Source organism: Vombatus ursinus, unplaced genomic scaffold, assembly GCF_900497805.2.
Source record: "Vombatus ursinus unplaced genomic scaffold, bare-nosed wombat genome assembly UNPS02014813.1, whole genome shotgun sequence".
In the NCBI taxonomy this organism is placed as follows: Eukaryota; Metazoa; Chordata; class Mammalia; order Diprotodontia; family Vombatidae; genus Vombatus; species Vombatus ursinus.
The window spans coordinates 34,914,143-34,941,914 of NW_020954591.1; the positions used below are offsets into that span (position 1 = coordinate 34,914,143).

Below are 27,772 nucleotides of genomic sequence, written 5' to 3' on the forward strand. Positions count from 1 at the left end.
CACCTAGCTGCTCAGGAGGCAAGAGACCTGGATTCTAATCCCAATTGTCTCTAGCTGGTTGTGTGACTTTAAGCAAATCGGTTCACCTTTTGGTATCAATTTCTTACCTGTAAAGTAGAGATATTACTAACTTCCCTACCTGCATCACAAGACTGCTTATAGGAATCAGATAAAATAACGAATGTGAAAACGTTTTAAAAAGGAAAAAGCCCATAAAGCAAAGCATTGCCAATTTCCACATCTTGAAATAATAACAGTTCTTATTTCTGTAGCACTTAAACATTTGCAAAGTGCTTTATATATACATTGTCTCATTTGATGCTCACAAAGCTAATGAGTTTAAAGTCAAGAGATCTCAATTTCAAAACTTGTCACTGTCACTTATTTATGACCAATGACAAAAGATTAAAAAAAGTCTTGGTGTTATCATCTATAAAACTGAGATAATGCTAGCATATCACGTGCCTCAGAGGATGGCTATGAGGAAAACACAATAAACTTAAAAGTGCTACACAAATGTGAGTTAACATTAGTCATCTCTTTTTCTCAGCTCCTTAAGTACAGGAAAACCTTCAGGCTAGAAAAACAAAAATTTAGTATGATGCTCATTAGAGAATCCTGGGAAAGGAGAAGGCCCAGGAGCTAGTTCTCCACTCACACTCAACAAGGAAGAAGAAGCTGATGAGGCCCATGACAGCGATGACAACACCAGGCACGATGAAGGACAGGCCCCAAGCTGAATCCACCCAGATACCTGCAATCAGGGAGCCCAGTATGTTGCCCACAGATGTGTGGGAGTTCCAGATACCCATGATAAATCCACGCCTAGAGATGGAAAGAGGAAGATGGAGGAGAAAGGAGGTAGAAAGGTTAGCAACCTAGCCCTAGGTCAAGGAGCTAATTGAGAATTTCATGAGGTATATCTCATCTGATGAGCTCAAAGCACCTCATCACCTAAGGGGCAACTGAGGCTGTTAGCAAGGAAGGGAACTGATCTATGTCACCTGGTCAGATAGGAAGAGAATGGAGGGATCTTAACACCTTCCAGATGAGTTCTCTCTCTACTTAGTCCCACTTCTTTGGAGTCCCAAATGCAATTACTCCATCACCCTTCACCAGTGAAATCTTCCACCAGTGAAATCCATACCCACAGCTTGGGGTATTCTCTCTCTTCTTCTTCTTCTAAGCACCCTCCAATTCCTATTCCTCCCTCCCTTCTCCCCTTCTCCCCCCCCCCATGCCTATACTCACTTTCCCTTCCCAAACCAGTTACCAATACAGGTCACCACCGATGGCCAGCCTGTGGTCTGTGCCAGTCCATTAAAGATCTACAGAAAGAGAAGAGTTAAGGGAACATGAATGATGGGCACAGATTAACTTCAAGGGTCTGGAGTTGAAAAGCAGGGAGGGGAGCAAGAAGTTGGGAATGAAGCTCTGCCCATACTACTCAAAGACCATACACAAACCCTTCACAGAGCTAAAAACAAACAAAAACAAAACAAAATGCCCTTCTGGTCCTATGTCCTCCCAACTAGTGATTAAAGAGCAGAGAAGACAGGTTGGATTTAGAGGAATGGGAGCAGGGATGGAGGAAGAATTGGGGCAGGAAAATAAATCTGAAAAAGGGAGGGGAACCTGTACCTGGACAAGTACATAGTACCACAGTTGGTGAATGTTCCAATAATAACCCAGGCCAAAGAGCGAAGTGAAAATCCCACTCAGCAGCATTCCAGCAAACAGGTAATAGCGGAGTGGAAGTCTCTCCCCAAAAATTCCACTGAAGAAAATTAATCATTTAATCTCAAAAAATATTCCAGTCATAGCCCAGACCTGCCACCCAAGCCAGAACTCATACCTGCTCTCCTCCCCAGCTCCACCTACCATTAAGGTAAATGTTTCCTAAGGAATTTGGATGTCTAGATTATAACAAAAGAAGGGCTCCCCTCAACATTTTTATCCAGATGAAAAATGATTAATCAAGGGCAACCCATGAGTCAGAAAGGGGGCAGTCTGAGGTGGCAAAGAGGCAACTCCACCTTTTTGCCTAGAGATTAAAAATCACTGATCAAAGGCAGCCTTAAAAGGGAAAACAAGTTATAAATAGGCAGCCAGCAGGGAGAAAGTAAGGAAGAGCCCTATGTCTAGGGGATTTTGTCTGTGGGGAATGATAAGGGTTGATTTGTATGTATTTGGTCTCTGCATTAGCTAAGACACCTCCTTGCCCATCTTGCTGGCGTGTCCTTAAATAAATATATTAGTTCTGACAAAGATACTTAAGAAAAATTATCCTGATTTATTCTATGCTAGGGATGGCTCTGTCTCTCCCTTAATACCTGATGAACATGCCAACAGCATAGGCAATCAGAAAAGCATCGTCCACACCCCCCAGCAGTTGTGAGTAGTTGTCCTGATCTGGAAACAAATGAAAAAGAAGCCTCCTCAATCAGACTGCCACAGAATGGGAAGCCTTTCTCAACTCTCCCAGCTACCACCACCACCAATTTGTTAATCAAACACTTATTAAGTGTATATGCCAGATACATATAGGTCTATGCAAAGACTTAAATCCCTGCCTTCAAGGAACTTACATTCCATCCTGAGAGACAAAGATACACACACACACACACACACACACACACACACACACGGAGAGAGAGAGAGAGAGACAAAATGGATACAAGGTGATTTGGAAAAGAAAGCAGTAGTAGCTAGAGGGAGAGAAGGTCAAGAAAAGTCTCCTGTTGAAAGTAGCACTGCAGCTGGCCTTGAAGAAAATTAACAATTCTGAGAAATGATGGTGAGGAGGATATGTACTTCAGTCATGGGTATAGGTGCAGAGATAGAAGATGAAAGCCAATTTAGCTGCACTACAGTGTTCAAAAAGTAAGGAATACATCATAAAGCTGTGAAGGTAAGTCAGGGCAAGATTGTGAAGGGCTTTAAATGCCAAGCAGGGGAATTTACATTTGATCCTGGAGCAAATAGGGAATTACTGGAGTTTATTGAGTAGGGAAGTGACATGGTCATGCCTGCCCTTTACATAAACAAGTTTGGCAATTGTGTGAAGGATGGATTGGACAGAAATGGTACCTGAGGCCAGGAGACCAAACAGATGATTACTGTAGTACTTCAGATAAGAAGTAATGAGGGCTTAAACAATTGGGGTGGCTTTGTGAGCAAGGAGAAGGTGATATATGTCAAAGATTTGGTAAATGAGTGGCTATGTAGGAATGAAAGTGAGATGTTATGGATGACACTGAGGTTGCAAATTTAGAGGACGAGAAGGATGGTGGTGACCTTGACAGAAATGGCAGGAGGGTAGGAGGTGTTAAGGGAAAGAGAATGAGTTCTGTTTTGAATAATTTGATTTTGAGATAGCTACAAATCATCCAGTTAGAAATGTCTGTGTTGCAAGACTAGAGATCAGAAGAGAGACTAGGCCTGGATATAGGTCTTAAGAGTCATGAACATAGAGATAGTAATTAAATCTATATGAGTTCGTGAGGTTACCAAGACAATATAGTACAAAATGACAAGAGAGCCCAGAATACCCACAGTTGGGGGCATATCGTGGGTGATAAGCCAGCAAAGGAGACTGAGGAGTAGTCAAACAAGTGGGAAGAAAACCAAGAAAGAGGAGTATCATAACCCAGAGAAGAGAGAGCAACAGTATCGTGCTGCAGAAAGGTCGAAAAGGATGAGGACTGGGAAAATATAGTAAGTTATGGCAAGCAATCACTGGTGACTTGAACAATGCGTACTACATACATACAGACATACATATATACATACATATAGGACACAATGGTAGGTGCTGGGAAACACACAAAGTTGAGATAAGACACATCCTTGTCCTCTTAACACTTATTTAATAGAGGCATAAGACAAAAACACAGATAAAAACTTTTATTACTTGATAAGTGCATTAGATAGGTACAGGACAAAGTACTAAATCTCAATCCTATATCTTTCCAAGGGATCAGTTTTTCACTAGTCGTCACAAAGCCCATCCACTCCTCTTACTCAAGGCAGAGTTTGGGCAAGTATTAAGGGTAGAGGGCAGAAAAAGAAGAGTGGGAAAATGCGGCCAGGCTCTTACCAAATGGAGCCCAGTAACACCATGTGGTGCTGTTGGAGTTGTTGTCGGGCCTTTCTAGCTCTGAACAGTTTTGATGCAGCTGACTCTGAGGAAGCAAAGGATTAGCCTAAGAGTCATACCACTGACAGAGAGGCCCAGCTGCAACAGAACCCTGAGCCTCCTTCATCCCCAAGATCCAATCCCACCCAGTCAGATTCTCTAGCCTAACTCCTACTCACAACATACTGCCCCTCCCTGCTCCCAAAGCCTCACATGGCTTCCTGGTCTCTTGTGCCTACACCTCTTGGCTGATAGCTCATGCAAAGTAAATGCACATGAAAAGTGAGGCAAGGGGAGCTATGGAGAAGAGGGCCTAGGATGAAGTGGGGGGAGCTAATTCCCTTCTCAAGGAGAATGGGAGGAGAAAACACGTGCCAGACACCTGAGAATGTGTAAGAACCTGTCTTTTAGGACTCTGAGAGCACATCCTGCTAGCCAAGGGTGTTCCCAGCGTAGGACTACTTCCTCCCACAAGTCACTCTAGCTCTTACCCTGGCTTTTCCCTGGCCTCACCTTGACAATACTGATTGGCTTCCTAGACATGTGGTAACAGGTGTAAATGAGAAAGGTGAGCAGCAGAATAAGGCCCCGGTACCTGAAACAGAATGGGAAAGGCATCTTAGTCAACAGGAAGCAGTTGTAGTTGGCAGCACCAATCCACCGGGATCCACAAGGCCAGGATTCATGATACACATATTTCCATTCTCTAGATTCCTTGGGTTTGTAACATGATTCCTCAGAAAGAACTCAGTAAAGAACTACTTGGTCTAGAAATTAACAGAAGCAAATCAAAAGATCTAGGAATACTGAGCTGGAATTCAAAAAGGCAAGAGGGGAGACAATATTCATTCCTATGCCCAGAAGTGGGACTCAAGAGTTAGGCAGGGGGAGGGGGATGATAATAGCCAGTGAGGTTCCCACCTACTACTCCATCCCCAAATTATGCAATACATCTCAGCAGGGCTGACTTATTATCACCATGGACCAAGAATCCTTCCTGCCCGTACCTTTCTCTACCTCCCTTCTATTGTCTCTTTTTCTTTCTTTAAAATAGAGGAAAGAACCTGGGTCCACCTTTATGGGAGCAGCTAAGAAAAGCAGATTTGGGCCCATTTTGTAGACTAGTCCTGATGATAAAGGAGGAAGACTCCCAGAACGTCAAGTGAAGAGTCCCTTCCAGAGATGGAGATAGAATGAATTTCTCCCAGCTATATAAGATGTACTATAGCAGAGCTTAGACTGTTCTCACCATTACTATACTCAATATCTTTTTCCCCTTATACCCTTTGGTTGGGACTGTTTTCTGGGACAGATTTTCTGAGCCTAACTAACTATGTACCCAATTTCTCTGCATCCTAACCATCTATTCCAACCAAAGATATACACACTATACTCTCCAGCTGTGCTTTTCTATAATTGCAGGGACATCCACTTTTTAGGATTATGGCCCTATAGCTAGAAGGAATCTCAGTGGTTAACTTTTTAACCTAATCATTTGGTTACATGACTTGCCCAAGGTCACATAGGTAATAAATGGTATAACTGGGATTTGAACTCAGGGCTTCAGAAATTCAGCACTTTCTACTATACTATGTTGTCTCCTTACCAAGAGTTCTCAGGAAACTGAGGCTCAGAGGGGGAGAGGGTCCTGACATGAGTCAAGCACAGAAAACTACCAGAGTCCTGCCTAATCCCAACTCAGCCTACCTTTGCCTTGCCTTCAAAGACTTTTCATCTTTTCATTTGTAGCTCATGTACCTCACATAGCCCAATATTCTCCTAATTGGGTGCACTGGCTAGGAATGGAAATAAATCTGCTCAAAGTTTCCACTGTCACCCTCCTGCCCCATGGCCCCTGCCCCATTCCACTCAAGGAGTGGAATTCCGGTCCCTGGGTCTGAGTCATTGTCTGCTTTCCTGGCAGGGAGGGCAGTCCCAAGGAACCAAACTAAGATAAAAAAAAGGGGCCAAGGAAAGCAAAAGTCATGACCATAATTACCTTTAGAATCTAAGGAGGGGGAGGAAATCCTTGGAAAACTTTGGGACATGATGGGGAAATCTCTGGACTTAGAAGCAGAAATGATTTGGGTTTGAATCTTGCCTCCAACACTCAGTAGTTGTGTGACCGGGGGCAAGGTACTCACCTGTTCAAACCTCAATTTCTTCAGCTATAAGACAGAGATAATCATTCTTGTACTACCTACCCCGCAGGGTTGTTGTGAAGAAAGCACTTGGTAAACTCTATAGGACTTTATAAATATGGGTTATGACTATCATCTCTACTTATATGTAGCTCTGGCATCCCAAATTCAGTAGGTCCAAAACTGAACGTTTTATCTTCCTCTTCTCCCCACAAAAAACCTGCCTTTCTCCCTAACTTCACTCTTTCTGTTCATGGCACCATCACCCTCCCAGTCACCAAGGTCCTTCTCCTTTTACTTAAGAGTATTGCATAAACAAGCAATAATTTTGCATGGTTTCATTTTGTGACAGCAATGATCATTAGTGTGTGTGTGTACAGATACTAGGCAGACTCAGGTATAACCTGGACCAGACAAAACTGGATTGAAGCAATTTCTTTAATTTCTTGGCTTTCTTTTGAATCCCAGCTTCTACAGGAAATCTTTCCTGGTTCCCCCAAGCTACTAGTGCCTTTCCTTCTGAGATTACCTTCCAGATACTCAGTATCTATCCTTGATATATCTACTTATTCACATGTAGTTCTTTCCCATCCTGCCCCGCCTCCATTGTAATATACGTTCCTTGAAGGCAGGGATTATTTCTGGTTATTCTTTATGTCCACAGAACAAAGTGCCTGACATGTAAACGTTCATTGATTGAATTTCTGATCCCTTTTCTACATGCTTCAAATACTTGAGGTTGTCCCTTCTCATGGCTAAAGGTCCCAAGTTTGTTTAACTGATTCTTATATAACATGGGTTCAAGGCCTTTCACCATCCTAGTTGCCCTACTCTGAACATGCTCCAATTTATTAATATCCTTCAAAATGTGAGGCTTAGACAAACAAATCCAATGCAACTAAAATTGGAAGGGAAATAGTTAATTAAGGAAAAAATCTTTGCAATAAATTTCTCTGATAAATGTCTCATTTCTAAAATATAAGGAAATGAAATCGTGTATACCCTTTGAATTAGCAATACCCCTAATACCACCAAAGAAATCAAAGATACTGGAACACGACCCACATGTACAAAAATATTTATAACAGCAAATTGCTCTTTGTTTCCCAATGAGACCTGTACATTTCTGTCTCTAGGCCTCTGCTTTATTGTAGCAAAGATCTGAAAACAAAGTAGGTGCCCATCATTTGGGAGAATGGCTGAACAAATTATGTCACATGAATGTAATGGAATAGTACTATGTCATAAGAAATAATGAATGGGAAACTCAGAGAACCATGGGAAGACTTCCACGAATTGAGGAATAGTGAAGTGAGTAGAATCAGGAGAATGATTTATATGACCTTACAATAATGTAAAGGAAAAATACTTTGAAAAATGTAAGGATTCTGATCTATGCAATGACCAATCACAACTCCAGAAGGTAGAAGATGAAGCATGTTTCTCACTTTTTTGCAGAGATGTGATAGACTAGAGGTACAGAATGGGGAATGCATATTAAGACATGTCAATATGTAAATTTCTTTTACTTGACTGTACTTGTTTGTTAGGAGGGCTTTTAACAGAGGTGTTATTTTGACAGAGGTGAAGAAACATACTGGGTTTATGTAAAAAGAAAAGATAGAAATGAGAGGCAAACAACAAACATTTGTTAAGTGCCTACTGTGCACCAAGCAGTGCTCTAAGTTCTATGGATACAAAGAATAAGCAAAACAGTTCTTGTCCTCAAGGAGCTAACACTCTAATGGGAGGGAAGAACATGCAAACAACTATGTACAAACATGATACATACAGGATTAAATGGCAATAACATCAGAGGGAAAGCACTAACATTAAGGACTGGGAAAGACTTCCTTCAGAAGGTGGGATTTTAGCTCAAACTTGAAGGAAGCCAAAAGTCAGGGATGAGGAGGGAGAGAATTCGAGGCATGGGGGACAGCCAATTAAAAGGCAAAGAGACAAATGAAGTATCTTGCATAACAGTAGGCAGCCACTTACAAATATTTGCTGGGTTGAACTGATGACAAAATGTTCTGGACCCCCACCAAATGGCACCTGGTCAGTTACTAGAATGGCAATAGTGCTCCCATTCCAGAAGTCCAAGGGAAGGCCTCAAACTGCCTCCTGTTGACCTTCCTCCAAAGTCCAAGCTGGTCACCCAAAGAGAATCTGAATAGGATACCTGGCTGGACTCCTTGAGGGAACACAGAGGCAAAGGGAAAATTCAGTCCAGTGGTAAAAGTACATGGTGGGGGGTGGGGGGTGGGTATCAAAAGACCTTAAAAAGAGACTTGCTTTCTGCTAACTAGATGTGAGAACTTAGACAAACCTTACTTCTCAGTGTTATAGTTGATAATACTGAATGTGAAAGTATTTTTAAAAGTTAAGATAGCTAGGTATGGTGATGCATGCCTATAATCCCTGCTCCTGAGGGAGACAAAAGCTGGTGGATCACTTGAATTCTGGAATTCTGAGTTGCAATAAGCTGAAGCCAATTGGGTTTCTGTACTACGTCTAGCACCAAAATGGTGACCTCCAAGAGTAGAAGTAGGGGAGGAACCATTAGCCTGCTTAAGAAGGGGCAAACCAGCCCAAGTTGGAAATGGAGCAAGTCAAAGCTTCCATACCAATTAATAGTAGGATTGGGCTATGAGGGGCTACTGTACCTTCCAGCCTGAGTGAGATAAAGAGACCTAGTCTCAAAAGGAAAAAGCATTAAAATAGTATACAAATGCATAATCATTCAGTCAATAAACATTTATTAAGTGCCTAAAATATGCCAGACACTGTGGTAAGCACTGAGGATATAAAGAAAGTTAAAGAACAGCACCTTCTCTTAAGGAGCTCATAGTCTAATGGGAGAGAGAATACGTAAAGAACTATATGCAAACAAGCCATGTACAGAACAATTGGAAACAATCAACAGAGGGAAGGCACAGGAATTAAAGGGTATCAAGAACTGCTTCCTGTAGAAGGTGGGATTTTAACTGGGATTTGAAGGAAGCCAGGGAAGCCCTGGAAGCAAAAAGGAAGGAGAGCATTCCACATACAGGAGACAGCCAGTGAAACTGCCCAAAGGTAAGAGATGGAGAGTCTTGTTCAAGAAACATCAAGGAGGCCATTATAGGACTATTTCTTAATATTATCTTAACTTCATAGTAGATCTAGAAAGGACTTTAGCAGTCATCCATTCTAACCCCTTCATTTTACAAATGAGGAAGGAAACTGAGGCTCATGTCAACAAAATAAGGTTAGACTCAATGGCCTTGAAGGTCCTACCAACTCTAAATATATGGTCCTATGATATCAGAGATGTTAAGTGACTTACCCAAGGTCAGACAAGTAAGTATGAGAGGTGAACTTGAATCCAGGTTCTCTGACTCCAGAATCTATGTTCTTTCCAATGTACTATGCAAAAGCTTATCGTGTCAGCTGGGTTGGGCCTGGCTAGCCCTTTACCTAGGAGTCCTTCAGAAAGGACAAATTATGGGGCAGCTAGGTGTCGCAGTGGATAGAGCACTGGCCCTGAAGTCAGGAGGAGCTGAGTTCAAATCCAGCCTCAGACCAAACACTTGTCACTTACTAGCTGTGTGACCCTGGGCAGGTCACTTAACCCCAATTGCCTAAAAAAAAAAAAAAGAAGAAAGAAAGGACAAATTATACTCATTTCTGCTAGGTTTGTCCCTGTTGACCCTGAACTGAGTCTGGACTCACCTGGACCCTTCTAGAGCCTTTGCTCACTTTTATACATCCCTATTCCTGGGCTATTACTGGTATCTTATCCTGCCCGATGATCTTCAGAATCTCCCTAAGACAATTCAAATGGAAGTGATTCTCTTTCCTGGCATGGCACTAGTATACTGTCTAGGTTTCACAGGCATACAACAAAAAGGTCAACACAATGTCTCTGTAGACCTTCAGTTTGGTAGTCAGTCTAATACCTCTTCTCTCCCACATTTTCCTTTGGAGTCTCCAAACACTGAGCTAACTCCTAGCAATGCGTGCATCAATCTCATTATCAATGTGTACATCCCTAGATGTACTGCAGAGAGTGCAACTACTTTGAGTTGGCCATGATGTTCAAATGCCACATGTACACTTGCCTAAAAGACTATTTTATGGAGAATTCACACAGAGCAAGCACTCACATGGTAGTCAGAAGAAGCAATATAAGGACACTCTCAAAGTCTCTCATAAGAACTTTGGAATTGATTGTGTGACATGGAAGACACTGGCACAGGACTGCTCAGAATGGCATGCCCTCAGCAGAGAAGGTGCTATGCTCTATGAACAAAGCAGAATTGAAGTAGCTCAAAAGAAACCACAAATTTAGAGAATCTACTCCAAATGTTCACATGGATTATTTGCGCCTGGCCTGCAGTAGAGCATTCCAAGCTCATCTTGGTCCGATCAGCCATAGTCGGACACCCTATAACTTGACTCTAACATAGTGATGTCATTTTGGTCCCCTTTGAGAATTAAGGGCAACTAATGAACTATTACTACTCCAATAAAAGCTGCACTGGGAGTCTTAGTGTCTATTATCATCTGTTAGTAAATATTTATTAAGCACATGTGTACACATTGGATAAGAACTCATAGAATTGTCCAAGTATGGACAAAAAACACAAAGAGGAACAACTATGAGGAACACTAGTTACTAGTCCCTCCCCCCACCTTCTCCTGCTGCCCCAACCACCACCAGGACTTTTTATTTCTCAGTATAGATTTTGGACCATCTCTCCCTCCTATATTTCCAATCCCATGACATCCTTCAGTTCTCCCCTAGCCCTAAAGAGAGTGACCTAAGGCTCTAGCACAGATATCTTAGTGAATGCTGGTGTCCTGGTTCCACATGGCATGACTTCAGGACAGGAGGACTGCCTCTCTCATTCAGCATTGCTTAAGGAGCCTTGGCATTCTCTTTTACATCAATCTCTCATAGGAGGCCAGGCATTCTTCTATCCAACTATGTAATGGGGACAGCTTCCGAAAGAATTCCCATTCCCAGTACTATGGACATCACTACCCCTCTTCTCCTGGGGACAAAGAGCCAAGATGAATACTTTTGACAAATAAGTCTATAATCACTGCTGATGAATTGATTTATCACCCTCTCAAACCCACCTGGAGCAATAAGGACAACTATAAACCTTGATTGTGAGTTTTATAGCTGGTAGGTCTTACTACAACTATTAGATATGGTCAAAACCAAGTGTCACAGAGCACTCAGGAGTTAGACCCTCCCCTAAGAACAACCCAGGGACAGGATTAGAAGAGCATACTGGCATCTTAGAGTATTTGGGTTAAAATCTTGCCTCTGCCACCTACTGTGTGACCTTAGCAGGGGAGTACAGGTGCCAGCTTAAATTGGAGCTGATTGTTAAATTTTCAGTGTGACCAGTTACACATTAGAAAAGCAACGGCTACAAATCAGGGAATTTTTTTGGTTGATTTTTGGTTGATTTGGTCGATTCTCTAAATTTTAGAAAGCAATGTATTAAAAATGCAGGCTATATGTACATTTTTCCCCCAAGAGAGACAGTTGTTAAACATTTACCGGCACACTCCTAGATCTTAAGCAAGTCACTTTACCTTTTTGGGCATAATCTCTAAACCCCTTTCTAGCTCAAAATCTGACCCTACAAACCTACCATTTACCACCACCACTAGCCCTGAACACTGTATTTCCCAGGAAGGCTACAAATGAAACAAAAGCAATTTCAAGATTCTTTTAGGTAGGTTCAGAGGAAAGCAAGGAAAACAATAACAGTAACAACAATAGCTAGAATTTATATAGAGCTTTAATTAGTATTAGTACCACTTTACAGATGAACAAACTGAAGTAGGCAGAGGCTAACTGACTTGCCCAGAAGCACGCAACTAGTAAGTATCTGAGGCAGGATTCAAATTCAGGTCTTCCTAACTTCCTGCACCACCCATGAGGAAAAATTTGAAGAACTAGGAATGATTACTTTGTCTTAAGAAGGAAAGGCTGAGCTGGAGAGAATCTGAATCATGAACTGCCTGTGCCTATGTAAGGACTGTCATAAAGACAGGACCAACTACGCCCCATTTCCATCCAGGACAGAATGAAAGAACTTTGGCTGAAGCTTCAGTCTGAGGGTTCAGTTCAGACAACTAGGATAACTTCTAGACAGTGAGCATTGGCAGGCATCGGAACAGGTGACAAGAGATTAAGTCATTGAATCTTTAGATGATCAATCCAGGGCCAGAAAGGGCCTAAAAGCTAACCAGTTGGACTCTCATGAGGGATTCACAGATTTAGTGTTCCCTCTGAAGGGATTTAAAATAAGATAAACCTTCACCTCTCTGGGATAATGGAGGTAGGATATGATAAGATGACCTCTTATGATCCTTTTCAGAATTCTATGGAAATCCATGCTCTAAGCTCCACCCTGTGTGAGCATTCTCTCCCATCCCACCCCATACATTGTACTCAAACCCTCCTACTATGGTGTAATAGAAAAGCTCTTGACTCAAAAGGTAGTCAATCAATCAACAAGCATTTATTAAGCACCAACTATGTACCAGACATTGTGTTACGAGCTAGGGATGCAATGAGAGAAATGAAACCGTTTCAGCCCTCGAAGAGGGCATTGTAATGGGTGATACAACATGTATAAATATATATAGAATACATACACAATGAATACAAGGTAGTTTGAAAAGGAAAAGCACTAAATCCTAGTTTCTGGTTGTACTAAAAAAGTTTGGCCACGCACAAGTCGTAGTCTCAGCCTCATTGGCCTCATCTAGAAAATGGATCTTCACTATATACCTCACAGGATTGCTGTAAAGAAAATATTTAGTTAACCTCAAAGCACAATTTGTTATTGTTCAGTCATGTCCAACTCTTAGTGATCCCATTTGGGGTTTTCTTGGCAAAGATACTGGAGTGGTTTGCCATTTCCTTCTCCAGTTCATTTTACAGATGAGAAAACTGAGGCAAACAGGGTTAAGTGACTTGCCCAAGGTCACACAGCTAGTGTTTGAAGCCAGATTTTAATTCACAAAGATGAGTCTTTCCTGATTCCAGTTTCAGCATTCAATCTACTGTGCCACCTAGCTGCCCCCAAAGCACAATAGAAATGTATAGTTATTATTATTGTCACTTTTATTGTTTTCTTCACCATCATCATCATCCTAGGAGAAAGAAAAGCTCACAAGGACACTTTCATTTTTGCCTTTTACTCCAACTTCTTAACACCACACCTTGCACATAGTAAATGTTTTAATGTTTGTTGAATTTTATTAAAAACATTATCTGTCCCGAAGGGGACTTATGTATTCATTCATTTATTCATCCATTCATTCATTATAGTTTATTAAGAACCTACTATGTTCCAGGATAAGGCAAAAAGGCAGATGTCAAAGAAAGATAACAACAGTTCCCAGTGCCTTCCCTCACCCCCCCAAGGCCCACCCCAATCTCCCTAGCCCTGGGGCGCTAGATCTCTCTCTTCAGCAATACCACTGACACAGTTCTGATTCTGCTCAATCCCCTCTCCCATTCTCATTACAGAAGAGAGAATCATCAACTTTCACAACCAAATAAAGACCCCTTTTTCCTGTAAGGTCAACATAGCTTTTCATAAGGTCAGGAGAACAAGGTTTGACTGAACAGGGTACACTGCATGGTCAGTCCTGCTTCCACAACTAGTTGTGAAGCCCCAGACATTTATGTATATGAATCTACATGCTGAGTGGAATAGAAAACAGGAAGGGGGGGCAGCTGATGGAAATGACCTCCTCCAGTCATGAGAGTTGGGGTGTTAGGGACACTGTCATATCCATTAGCCATAACTCCATCAGCCTTTCCATCTTTTCTTTTTTTTTTTTTTGAGATTTTGCAATTTTATTTAAATGAAGTTCAATTTAGTTTTCATCCACGTTGACCGTAAGCTTTTGAAAGTGGTGACAGGCATGTAAGTAACCAACGTATACAGCTTGTTTGGTGAATCTTCATCCACATTGCATTTCCCAGACAAACGCACTCGGATACGGTGTGGGACATTCCTTATTCCTTTGGCCCAAACAGCTTTGTTGAGTCTGGTGTCAATGCGTACATCTGGAGTTCCCATTTCTTTTGTGGCAAATTTGTGGATTTCCTTTACAGCCAATGAGCTCGATTTTTGAAGCCTACTTGTGAATGTTGATGGTATACTCTCTGGTCACCACCTCATTGATGGCAGAACATCCCTTCTTTTTCTCTCCATCCTTCTTTGTGGGAGCCATCCTGCCCGGGACCAGGTTGGAAAGGAAGGGCCAGCCTTTCCATCTTTTCATGTGGAAATCTGGCCCAAAGAAGTCCCTCTCCTTCCTCTTCAGAGCACCCCATGATTGTGGGAACACCTAGGCTAAGGAAATCTTTTTTTTTTTTAATTTTTTAGAAGCACTAACAGGGGTAGCTAGGTGGCACAGTGGATAGAGCACTGGCCCTGAAGTCAGGAGGACCTAAGTTCAAATCTGGCCTCAGACAAACACTTGACACTCACTAGCTGTGTGACTCTGGGCAAGTCACTTAACCTCAATTGCTTAAAAAAGAAGAAGAAGAAGAAGAAGAAGAAGAAGCACTAGTAAGGCCTTATCAATTAGGCAATGCTGAGTCCTAGAAAGAATGTAAGACTTGGAGTCAAAGGAATGAGGCTTAAATTCCAACTCTACCACTTATACGACCTCAAGCAAGTGACTTAACCTCTCTGGGCCTCAGTTTCCTCATCTATAAAAAGGAGTTGGACCAGATGACATCTAGGGTCCCTTCCAGTTCTGAATCTATGATCCTGTCTGTGTTCTTCAAAATGACCACAGAAATCAGAGAGGAAACCTGTGTGACCCTCATCTGGGTCTTCTAAGATGAAATGAGATTCAGTATCAGGGCTTTCAGAAAACAGATTCATTTTACATCAGGTGCTCAGACTTGACCTTCTCTGAAAAACAGAGTTAAAATGGGCATTTCCGGCCTCTAGCTATGTCTATGCCTATGTTACCTTCTTCCCTACTTCTTCTGTACCTACTTCTCTTTACTACTGAACTCAGTGAAATTCTTTTTCTCTCTCTCTCCCAGTCATCTCCTTTCTAAACCTTTATAGCCAATACCCTGTGGAGGTACTTTGGGTGAGGCATAGGCCAAAAAGACACACAAATATCAACCACACAGATCTTCAGAGGCATTCCTACCAGCTCACCCCAAGATGTGGTGTGGCAGGCAGGCAACCAGTCAGGCTCAGTATTAGTGAATGCCAAGGTCTTCTACTCCTCCCAGATAATGACTCAGGTACCACTAATCATCCTGTCTGGGTACTAGGGCTCTCATAACTGAGACTAGATGCCACCTAATATGGAGACCAAAAACATGGATGATCAGATGATCAGAAACTGTCCACCTGCCCTAGGTGAGCATCATTTACAAACAGATGATCTCCACATCTCCAGGGAAAGTATAACAGTATTCCTTCTTGGAAAGAAGCATTTGAATATTAATTCTGACCTTAACTGGTTTTAATTACTCCTGCAGAGAGGAGGACATTCCACAAACAGATTCCAACCAATCTGTCTTTCCAGTTTTACTTCTAACACCCCCATAAACTAACCCTACAAACTACACTGAAACTCAACTTCCAGCCTTTCCCTAAACATACCTGGCATTTGCAATCTCAGGGGCTGGGGGCATGCCAGCTCCTAGGCCAGCATCATTACTTCCTTCTGGCACCTTTTTACATCCCACACCCCTCCAATTTCTCTCACTGTATTTCTATCTATTAAAATTCTATTAATCCTTAATAGCCCAACTCAACAGTCAGCAAAGAGAAGTGCTCTTTACCTCCTCTGAATTCCCCTATAGCATAGTATGTACATCCTGGTGCTACTTACTACATTCTCCTTTGTATAGCAGCTATTTAAATGTAAATGTCACTTCCCCAACCAGAAAGTAACTTTGAAGGCAGGAACTATGGACATATGCATTTCTTTAAAACCTCCCCCTCTCCTTCTCCCTCCACAGTTTAAACACATAATAGAGATGCCATGAATACTTGCGGAATGAACAAATGAATAAAATGAAGATAAGACAGATAGCTAGTATCTATTTAAAAAGCTAGGTTTACAAAGAGCTTTTCGTATGCTATCTCATCACAATCCTGTGAGGTAGGTGCTATTATTATTGTGCCTATTTTACTGATAAGTAAACTGAGGCTATGAGAAGTTAAGGGACTGGTCCAGGGTTACACAAGTCTGAGGCAAGATTCAAACTTAGTTTTTCCTGACTCCAAGTCCAAAATTATCCACTGTACCACCTAGCTGCCTCTAACTGGGTATGCCCCCCAAATAATTCCTAGAGGACATACAGGCCAAGAAAACAGGTACCTCTGGCAAGGCTGCTGGTGTTCCTTCCAACCCCAAACCTTCACTTTAGTTCTTCAGCCCTCTTCCAAAATCAAGAGTTTTCCCTCCCTTCTCAATGCAACCCTGCCCATGCCCCTGACAGAGCCATTTACCAGGGAGCAGTAAAAAAGAATGAAGAATTTATTATCAAGGGAAATAATGAAAAGGGGGAAGAATAAAGGGGGCCTAGCACTTCCAGACTTCAAACTGTATTATAAAGCAGCAATCATGGAAAAACATTTGATATTGGCTTAAAAATAAAAAATAGATAAAAGAACAGTCTAAATGAGGGAGAATGAGAAACAATGGAATTCAATAACCCTGTGTTTAATAAACCACCCAACAAGCAAACATTAACAACTTAGGAAAGAACTCCCTATTTGATAAAAAAAAAAAAAGCTATTGAAAAAAGTAGAAAGCAATTTAGGAAAAATTAGGCTTAGACCAATAACTTAAAACATATCCCAAAATAAATTATAAGTGGATGTGATTTCAAATTTCAAAGATTATACCATAAAAAAATTTAGAAAGAGAAGCAGATCAAATAGCTATGGGTAGGACAAGCATTTTTAACCAAACAAGGGATAAAGGCCAAGATAAATAACAAATTGACAAAGAAAAAATAGATAACTGATTATATGAATTGAAAAGCTTCTGCACAAAACTTAAAGCACCTAAGATAAAAAAAAGAAGGGGGGAAAAAAAAGCCTTCATAGCACATTTCTCAAATAAGGGCTGGATATCCCAGATATATAGACAACAGATTATAACTAAGCCTAAACACTTTTCCCCAGTATATTAGTCCTCAAAGAAATGAACAAACAGTTCTCAAAAGAATTGGAAACTATTTACAACCATAGGAAAGAATGCTCCAAATCACTAACAATGAGAAATACACATCAAAACCCTGGGGCTTTACTTCACACCCAGAAAATTAGCAAAGATGACAAAGGACAGGAAAAGTCAAAGTTGGAGGGGTTGTGGGAAGACAGGCACACAAGTACAGGGACTGATGGAGCAGTGAATCCATACAACCATTTAGAAAAGCAATTTGGAATTATGCAAACAAAGGGACTAAAATGTCCATACCCTTTGGCCCAGAGATTCTACCACTACCTTATACCCCAAAGAAGTCATTGATAAGAATAAAGTCCCTATACAGGCCAAAATATTTATAGCAGCATTTTTGTAGTAGGAAAAAACTGGAAACAAAGTAGATTATCATTGATGGGGGAATGACTAAACAAATTGTGTTACATGATGTAGTGGAATATTATTCCATGCTGCTGGAGGAAGCTAAGTGGCACAATGCATAGAGCACTGGGTCTGGAGTCAGAAAGACCTGAGTTCAAATGCAACTTCAAACACTTACTAGTGTGGTCCTCGGCAAATTGCTTAACCTTAGACTGTCTCAGTTTCCTCAGCAGTAATATGGGGATGAGAACAGCACCTATCTCACAGGGTAGGGTTGTTGTGAGGATCAAATGAGACAATGTTTGTAAAGTGGTGCCAAGGTTACCTGTTTTCCTGGCCCGTAAGTCCTCCAGGAGTTATTTGGAGGCATACTCAGCTAAAGGCAGCTAGGTGACACAGTGGATAGTTTTGGACTTGGAATCAGGAAGAACTAAATTTGAATCTTGCCTCAGACATGTGTAACCCTGGAATAGTCCTTTAACTTCTCATGGCCTCAGTATACTCAGCAGTAAAATTGCTTGATAATAATAGTACCAACCTCACAGGGTTGTGAGTACAGTGCCTGGCCCTCAGTGGGAGTTATATGGTTATTTCCTGCTCTCCACTGCACTACCACCCCCCCAAGAAACAACAAACATGAGTAGGAAAAGATTTACATGGTCTTATACAAAGTGAAGTAAGCAGAATCAAGAAAACAATATACACAATAACTGCAAAAATGTGAATGGAAAGACCACAAAAGAACTAAAAGTGAATATCACAAAACTACAAAGAACAAACCTGACTCCAAAAAGATATAATAAAGCTTCACCCCTACTCAGTTCCTTTGCAGAGCTGGGAAGTCTTCTAGTGCAATGCACATATTTTCAGATTTTTTTTAATGTATTAGTCAGTTTTGCTGATTCCAAATTTTTTTCTTTAAAATATTATTTTTAAGGCTACTGGGAATAAAAAAATATAGCCATAAAAATTCATTTTAAAAAAAAGCTTTTATTACTCTGTTACTATGCGCAAAGAAAAGAAACAAGCTTAGCAATAAGGTCTCAATAAGGTCTTAGCAATAAGCTAACCTCTTGCCTCATTTCAGGCTCCATTTCTTCTTTCAGCCTGACAACTTTGCCCATACACCATAACCTTAACTATGAGAGGGCATCATAAGAATGAGTTCTGGATTTGGTGGCAATGACTTTGTGGCTAAAGTAGTGAAATCTCAGTTTCCTTAAATTGGAAGTAATAACCTATGTATTGCATTATCACAAAAGTGTTACGACATTTCAGCTAGGACAAGGTGTGTACAACATTCCCATCACTGTAAAGCTTTATGTAAACTTGGGTTTTTATGATACCACTTATTTAACATGATGAAAAATTACCTCATATTTTTATCTTTTGGGGTGTGCGTAGATGACTATGTTTATCTCTTGCATCTCTCACAGCCTCAGTTCTGTCCTGTCCATAGTCACAGGCAGCATTAAATATTTGTGGCTTGATTCTATTCTGTTCCTCCTCAGAATTTAATATATCCCTTTGCCAACCAACCCAATCATGTGAAAATCTTTGTGATACCTAAAGCTCTCCAGAGAGAGATCCTACAAAACAACCTTTAAGAATACTATGAGAAAAATCCTTCCTTTTCTTCTTCTACCCTAAATCTTCTCCATTGCAGATTATCTGTTCCTTCAAAGGTCTGGACACGTCCATCGGTGAATCTAATGGATTAACTGTCCTCTTCAGCATTACACCCAGGACAAGGAAGAATAAAAGGGCTAAGCTGACTTAGGACCAGCAGGGCACTCACTCAGTTTAAGATAACTTTGCTATTGGTTTGGAGGTCCTGCCTCCCTGCACTGGATTTCAGAGTTGATCAGAGAGGTATAACCTGATCTGCCAATAATCAAGCTGACCTAGATTTGCGTTTACACAAAGCCCAGCAAAGGCCAGGCTCCCCTATCAAACAGAGATTGTCCCCAGGTTCTTTCCAGGAACAGAAGAAGGTAGAATAACCTGCAATTCACTCCCAATGATCACACAGAAACACTGTGAGTAGGTGACCTTTCCTGATCTGCAGATTATGCTGCCAGGTTCCTTTGGGTCATCCTGGTCCAGGGGATGAAAAAACCAAACAACAAACAAAATTCCACCTTCCTCTATAGTGTTTTTGAAGTTGTAGGTTTTATCCTCCAAAAGACTCCGGGGTCAAGACAGAAGGAAAGCACTAGATAGCAATTCCAGACTTGCAGGGTCACCACACCCAAGTTCCCAAACCCTATTGACTGCTGTTTCCAAAGGGTCTAGGTATACATGAGATCAAAGTCAGGCCTCAATTCAAATAACATTTAATTCTAGAACTATATTTGCTTGTGTGTGTGTGTATATATATATATATATATACACACACTATATATAGCTTGTAAACCTTCCCCAAAGCAGGATCCAGGATTTATTTTACCTGTCTAGTTATACTTATGGACTGTTCCCAGATTTGTGCACCCTAGCAAACCTTGAAAATTGAATCCATCTGCTGGAGGTGTTGACCTTTCCCTGTAACAGATGGAACTTAATATCAGGAAATAAATACCTAGGAGCTTTATAAGGCAGATAAAACACTTGCATTTATCCATAGTGTACCCTAGAGGTGGCTCCCTACCTTACCAGCCACTAGTCCCTAGCTCTGCCTATGTCTTTGACTCCTGGTGAGTCTAAATCCTTCTCTGGAATTTGACCAACTCGCTTTGACCATCTGAAGACTGGCTAACCCTGAGGAGCTTCCTGAGGTGAAGATGTATTCAGTTGATCTGACTGAAAAAAACTGTAAGACTAGGGGTCCTCCAAAGATAGTAGTGTGTGCATATGTGTTGGCAAGAAAATCTAGTTGAACATCTTGCCCTGCTACTTCTCTGAAAGGCAAATGTGGGTAGTAGAAAGGTGCTAAACAGCTAGATGGGGCAATGGATAGTGCCCAGCCTGGAGTCAGGAAGACTCATCTTGAATTCAAATCTGGCCTCAGACACTTATTAGCTATGTGACCCTGGGCAATTCACTTAACCCTGTTTGCCTCAGTTTCCTCATTGATGAAATAAGCTGGAGAAAGAAATGGCAAACCACTCCAGTACCTTTGCCAAGGAAATTCCAAATTGGATCAGGAAGAGTCAGACACCACTAAAAATGATTGAACAACAAAGAAAGGTGCTGAACTTTGGAGTTAGGAGCCTGAGCTAAAATTCAGATCTTTGCTACCTGTGTGACCTTGAACAAGTCATTCTCTGAACACTTCCCCCATCTGTAAAACAGAGATAATATGCTATTGACCTTATAAAGTTGTTTTGAAGAAAGCACTCTGTAAACCTTAAAGCACTGTATAAACATAAGCTGCTGTTGCTTTGCCAATTTCTGGTGCTCGATCAAGTGGAGGATAGATTTTTTTTTAGGAAAGAGGTTTGTCCTTCCCATTCCCCAACCCCCATGACTAGAGGAGCCAAATAAGTTGAATTACCCAGATACTGGCAATTAGTTGGTGAGGGCCAAGCAAAGAAGCAGGAGCTACATAACTGGGTGATAAATCTGTGCTCTGTTGGCATGTTCCTGCTTTCTAATCAATAGACCCTAGGCTCTGAGGCCAGTCAATTCACATCACATCTCCTTCAATCCTCACAACCTGTCTTACCTCTCCTCCCACATTAAACAAGTTTTATTCAATCAGAGGCCAAGAGAGACATCAAAGAACTAGCCAAGCAGAACTCCAGCGAGCCATCTCAAGCACTTCCATTACACCCTGAATTTCCCTAGGTTGTGATCAAAAATAGTAGCCTAGGTTTTTGGAAATCTTCAAGCAGAAGGGTGCTTAAAGTATCATCACCCTCACCCCGAGGGTTTTCACTAACTGCTCCCAGAATGGATACTATACGCACGTCCCATCCCAGCAATTCCAAGGCTGGGACTCTGGCCGCGGACCCGCGCTGTGTTATTGGGACAGCCGGCCTCGATATCTATCAGAGGACCACGAAAGGCTAGATCGCCAGATTCTCGAGCCAGGGGATGTCACGCCTGGGAAGAGGCAGGAGAGGCCCGACGTTTGCAGACTCAAAGTTGTCAGGCCCCGCGGACCGGTCCCCATCTCCTCCCCAAAACCCTTACTCACCAGCTGTCTCTGGAGAAGGCGCGGAGAAGCCAGATGCCGGGAGCTAGGGAGCTCCGCATGGTGCTCAGACAAGGGGACCGGCTACTATCCTAAAGTTGAAGAAGAAGTAGGTGCGGGAAAGCTGGGAAAGCTTACTGAACAGTGGCTGCTGAGCTGGATTTAAATGCACCGCCGGCTCGGCCCGCCCCCGACCCCCAAGCCAAAAGCTAGCTGACCCGGCCCCTTTGCTTTGTCCCGCCCCATGACTGTTCTCCCAGCGGCTGGGTCAAGGCCCAATTGCCCCGCCGTAGCCCCAGCCCTCTCCCCTATCATAACGCTCCCCCGCATCCCTACCTCCTCTCAACTTGGGTTAATTCGGCCTTTATTTTCGCCTCCCTGGCTCTGGGGCCTAAGGACCTCTATCTGCCCGAGTTCAACCCTAACTTACCCTGACCTCTCCCATTCCACCCCAGAGCCCCTACACTCTCTGGCCTGGCTACTGGGGAGCCTACTGAAGTAAGCCCACCAGCATTATCTTTCCCATAAAGTGCTTGGCCTGCATCCACATCCATCGGCCTTATCCCTTTCCAAACCTTCCCATAAAGGCAAGGCACAGGATGTTGCCTGGGTGGGACAGAGGAAACTATAGTACAGAAACCTGGGTTTGGAAAAGCTGAGTTATGCCATGATTAAAGTGAGATCAGAATGCCCAGCTTTACTCTAGTCAAATCATATAACTAGAGCTGAAGGAACCACAGATACCATCTAATACCCCCCTTCATTTTACAGAGGAGGAAACTGAGGCCCAAGAAAGTTACTGAATGTGCCTCCTCATGACTGGTAGAAGAATCATTCCTCTTGACTATAGTACTCTGAAGGGGTTCAGGGACACCAAAAGGAACCTGTGGGTTACTGGAGAGAAATTCATCTGTAAAATGGATTATAGGCTGTGGGGAGGGGCTGTGAAGCATATAGGCCAGAGGCTGAGTCCCCACACAGCAGAAGTAACGGAAGAACACACACACAAATGGAGACTGTCTACACAGGTGAAGAGGAGAGAAACAATTTGCTACTTTCCTCTCTGTTCCCCCTCTCCACCCCTGAAATGCTGGAGGATGGTAATTGAGTCAAAAGAAATAAACCCAATGACAAGAATTCCAGTTATTAGGCTCGAAGGCCCTGAATGATGGGTTTGGCTGACACTAGCCCCGTAGGGCCAAGCAGAAAAAGACTATTAAGAGTCATAAAACCCAGTGAGTAAAGGTAGGAGCATGGGTACACAGGGAGAAACAAAGGAAGCAGTGCAGAAACAGGAGGTGCAGGACCTGGGCTGGGGCCCATGCTGGCTTTTGGAGGGGGAGCGGGAAGGGGGCATTGAAGATGGGAGGAATCAACTGTAAAATAGGGAGGGTCGGGGCAGAAGGGAGAAAAGGAAGTTTTAAAAGGGTTTTCTTTTGGGAGAGGGAAGATTACTTAGCTTTAGTAGCACCTACTACAGCAAAAAAGGCCTAGTGGAAAGTAAATGAGGAAGGGAGATAAGGAAGACACGAGAGGAGGGCAGGACATAAATCGTTTAATAGAGTAATGGTCACTGATATTGCATGAAAGAGCTTAGTGCCAATATGAAGAATTCCTGGGGGTTGGAGGTGCTGGAGAGGAAGCCGGCCGCCAGAATGACTGCGGCACCGCTGCGGGGCAGCACCACCCCAGTCTGGGATATCGAGAGCTAGTCGGTGCCGCGGGGCCCGCCGCTGCCGAGGAGCGGCAGCCCGGCTGGAAACCCAGCCCGGTGTTCTCGTTCTCACGGTCCCCGCCGCCCTCTGCCGCCGCTGCTACATCCCTGGAGGAAGACAAGCCCCCTTCCCGCCCCCCGACTGCGCTCCCTGCCTGGACCCCGAGCACCCCGGCCCCTGCTGCGTCCTCCTCCACCCCGGCCCAAGCGCAGAGAATCCTCGGGCTCTGCTGCTGTTGACTTTCTTTCTATTAGCAAGACATTAAGAAGACAGAAGTATTTGGTGCCAGATTGTTCCTGCTACTTTCATTGTCAGTATTCAGCACTATGAGTGGGACAGCATACATCGTCCTGGCCCTGATTTCTGTGACCATCAGTTTCAGGGTGTACAATGGAGTGATCCAGGCAATCCAGAAATCTGATGAAGGTCATCCTTTAGGGGCCTACCTGGATTCTGAAGGTGCAGTATCTAGGGAGTTGGTTTAGAAGTACAGCAGTTCTCTGCTTGGTCATGTCAAGTACACAATCAAAGAACTCAGGTGCTTCTTCTTAGCTGATGATTTAGTTGATTCTTTGAAGTGTGCAGTATTTATGAGCATCTTTACCTATGTTGGTGCCTTGTTCAACGGCCTGACACTACTGATATTGGCTCTGATTTCACTTTTCAGAGTTCCTGTTATTTATGAAAAGCATCAGACACAGATTGAATAGGACTTGTGAATAAGAATGTTAAAGATGCTATGGCTAAAATCCAAGCAAAAATCTCTGGAATGAAATGGATAGCTGAGTAAAATCAGCAATAAACACTACTAGGAATTCATCATTCAGGGGGAATTTTCATTTGGATTCCATGAAAAGAGTCTGGGGAGAATGGAGCCTTAACATTGCAGAGCAGTCTCACAAATCTTTATTTTTTAGCAATGCAGTGTATGAAGAAAAATATTTGTTTTCACTGCTATGTGTTTCATCATCTTAAGTATCATAAGCTGCTATGTCTGAATTTCAGCTATAATCATCTTTGTTTATATTTTGTAGTGGAGGTAGTCTTGCTGTACTTCAGGAAGCTGTGTAGCAGGTGGAACTGACAGTAGAACTCACAGTTTGTGCCCTATGTATGGGCTGTGTAGAATGATGCAGAGTTTTCAAAAATAAAATGTTTAGGGACAGCTGAGTGGTGCAGTGGATAGAGCTTGGAGTTGGAGGACCCAAGTTCAAATCCACCCTCAGACAGTTGACACTTACTAGCTGTGTGACCCTGGGCAAGTCATTTAACCCTGTTTGACTCATCAAAAATTGAAGGAAAAAATGTCTAGAAAAGATCACACCACTAAAGCAAGAAGGAACAAGCTTTCCTTCTTGGTGCAGGTCTAGCTGTATTGTGATTTTACTGTTTCATTAATTGCCAATATATATATATGGAGAGACAGAGAGAGTGTGTGTTTCACAAAGCTTGGACCTTTCAGCTATCCCACAGTGCTTGATATTTAAGAGTTGATGGTTCTATAAGTAGCTGAAAATCACATGAGCTAGAAAAAGAAACTATATTTCTAAGAACACTACCATTCATTTTCAACATAAAACACAGTCCCATGACCATAGAGAGTCTACAACATACACTTCATTGCTCAAACCTACTGTAGTTAATTTCATCACACACTTGGGATCTATGGACTGAATCTAATGCTGAAAAATAAATGTTGTTTGGAAATATCAAACATTGTTATGCAAGAAATTACAAATTAAGATTTGTTCAATTGCTGTTTAAACTGTACCTGAACTAAGTCTGTGAAATGCATTGTGAAATGTAAAACCAACCAAGTACCATTAAAACTTAAAGACATAAAATTTTAAAAAGGGGGTGGGGGTGGGCAGCTAGATGGCAAAGGAGATAGAGCACCCTATGGTCTCAGACACTTGACACTAACTGTGTGACCCTGGGCAAGTCACTTAACCCTGATTGCCTTGGGAGGGGGGAAGAGGGGAAGTCTTCAAAAGAAGACTGAAGATGGAATACTAGTGGTCCAGGGAGGTTGGAGAACTTGGCCCTTGGGAAAGGAGGGTCATGGAAGAATAGCATAGTTTAGACAGTAGAATATAGAAATAAAATTTGGAGGAACCATCCAGACATAAGGTGAAATTCTGAATATTTTAAACTAGAAAAAAATTTTCAATTCACCCTTCTTCTTATGCTAAGTAACCTTTCAATCCCCCCTGAGCTTGTTTTATCTGTAAGATGGCAGAGTTGGGCTTCTTCCTTCTGCCTTTTTGTTTTACTAAGAAAGGAAGCAACAGTATATCTGCCCCAAACACATAAAGACCCAGATTATCAGCACATGCAAATAAAAACAGAAATTATATAAGCCTTTTAAGTCTTTAATTATTTTAGACCTCTTGACTAATTTCTTTAACTGCTGAGCCAAGTGGGTACACACATTTCCATTTTTGTCCTCAGTACAGTAAAAGGTTCACTTACAGTGGATTGAGAAGGGGAGGGAGAACATTTATTAAGTGTCTACTACATGTCGGGCACAATGCTAAGCACTTTTCAAATAGCCTGTCATTTGATCCTCATAACACCCCTAGGAGGTAGGTACTTATGATCCCCATTTTACAGTTGAAGAAACTCAGTAAAACTGAAGCTAAGTGACTTGCCTAACTAATAATGGTCTGCGGTCACATTTGAACTTGGGTCTTCCTGACTCTACACCCAGCACTCTATCCACTGCACCACCTAGCAGCCTCAGAACCAGGATGACATGAGTTCAAGTCCCATCTCTGACTCTGCTGGCTGTGTGACCTTCAACAAATCACTTAATCTCTCAGCCAACTAGGCAACTCACTAAGGCTGTAAATTGCAAAAAAATTTCTGACCTACTTAGGTAGAGAGTTTTCTCTTCAGACAGCTCCCCATTCCACTGAAATCACAAGACCAGTCCTCAACTCCATAATGATTACAAATAAAATAATCCAGTGGCTATCACTAATGGATCTAAGATGATGATATAGATAGGAATAAGAACCCTAAAATGTGTCATGGTTTGGGTTTGTTACGCAGGATTCTTAAGCAAGTCAGTTCCTGGAGGGCAGGAACTATGTTTTATTTCACCTTGATATTTCCAGTGCTTAGCAAGGTGCATTATATGTAATAAGCACTTTAGTCTCATGTCTGGCCATGGCACTGAAGAGACACTAGGTTCTCAAAGGCAATGCCAAATACCACACATTCTGGTAAAAATACAGGCCTGACGATGGCCCATGTGTCAGTAAATCTGTCATCCAAGTTCCAGCCTAAGTTTGAAGAAGTCAGCAATAGCTTCTGAGTGTAAAGAAACTCTTCTTGACCAGCTACATTAAATCTGGGGTTTTCCTTATAGTCTTTCTAAACCTGGTTGATCTAGATTGTTGGGGCAATGAAGGGTTTTTTGTCTTTTTGTTGTTGTTATTATTGAGGCTATTGAGGTTCAGTGACTTGCCCAGAGTCACATAGCTAGTAAGTGTCAAGTGTCTGAGGTCAGATTTGAACTCAGGTCCTCCTGACTCCACAAGTCAGCACTCTATCCACTGTGCCACCTGGCTGCCCCATTTTGCTTTGGTTTTTTTGGCTATAACAACTCTTTAAGGCATATGGAGGGGGCTGTTGTCTGCATTTGTAGGAGTACCTACATGAATGAAGTTACAGATCATTGAAATCATGATGTGAAAATGTGTTCATTCAGATGCTATCAGCATTAAATGATCTCATCTCTTTCTTGCCACTGAATTTCACCCACCCAGTGTTCTTGACAGCTTGAATGGACAAGGTGATTAAGCATCCAAAAGTGGGCTTGATTCAAATGAGTTTTAAACCCAGGACAGAAAGGCCTTATAAATAAAACCCCAGATGATGTGGCTGGTCAGGAGAAGGAGTAGGTGGCATAGTGGATAGAACGCTGGCCCTGGAGTCAGGAGGACCTGAGTTCAAATCCAGCCTTCGACCCTTACTAGCTGTGTGACCCTGGGCAAATCACTCAGCCCTTTTTGCCTCAGTTTCCTCATCTGTAAAATGA

The 27,772-nt window shown here is 42.2% G+C and overlaps 1 protein-coding gene and 2 pseudogenes across 1 annotated transcript in view; 1 reads left to right on the forward strand and 2 right to left on the reverse strand.

The window, feature by feature from the left end:
- Nucleotides 1-22,096, reverse strand: part of LOC114022712 (glucose-6-phosphate exchanger SLC37A2-like) — a 28,576-nt gene extending 6,480 nt beyond the window's left edge. Inside the window, exons 1-7 of the mRNA XM_027835090.1 lie at nt 22,016-22,096; nt 4,652-4,733; nt 4,100-4,184; nt 2,334-2,412; nt 1,642-1,777; nt 1,252-1,328; nt 659-825 (exon numbers count right to left, since the gene is read on the reverse strand). Of these exons, the coding sequence (XP_027690891.1) occupies nt 659-825; nt 1,252-1,328; nt 1,642-1,777; nt 2,334-2,412; nt 4,100-4,184; nt 4,652-4,733; nt 22,016-22,074 (685 nt within the window). The 5' untranslated portion in view covers nt 22,075-22,096. The remainder of the gene's footprint in view (nt 1-658; nt 826-1,251; nt 1,329-1,641; nt 1,778-2,333; nt 2,413-4,099; nt 4,185-4,651; nt 4,734-22,015) is intronic.
- Nucleotides 14,179-14,562, reverse strand: LOC114022754 (annotated as a pseudogene).
- A 1,169-nt stretch (nt 22,097-23,265) lies between the features above and the next one.
- On the forward strand, nt 23,266-24,517 carry LOC114022713 (annotated as a pseudogene).
- The last annotated feature ends 3,255 nt before the right edge of the window (nt 24,518-27,772 follow it).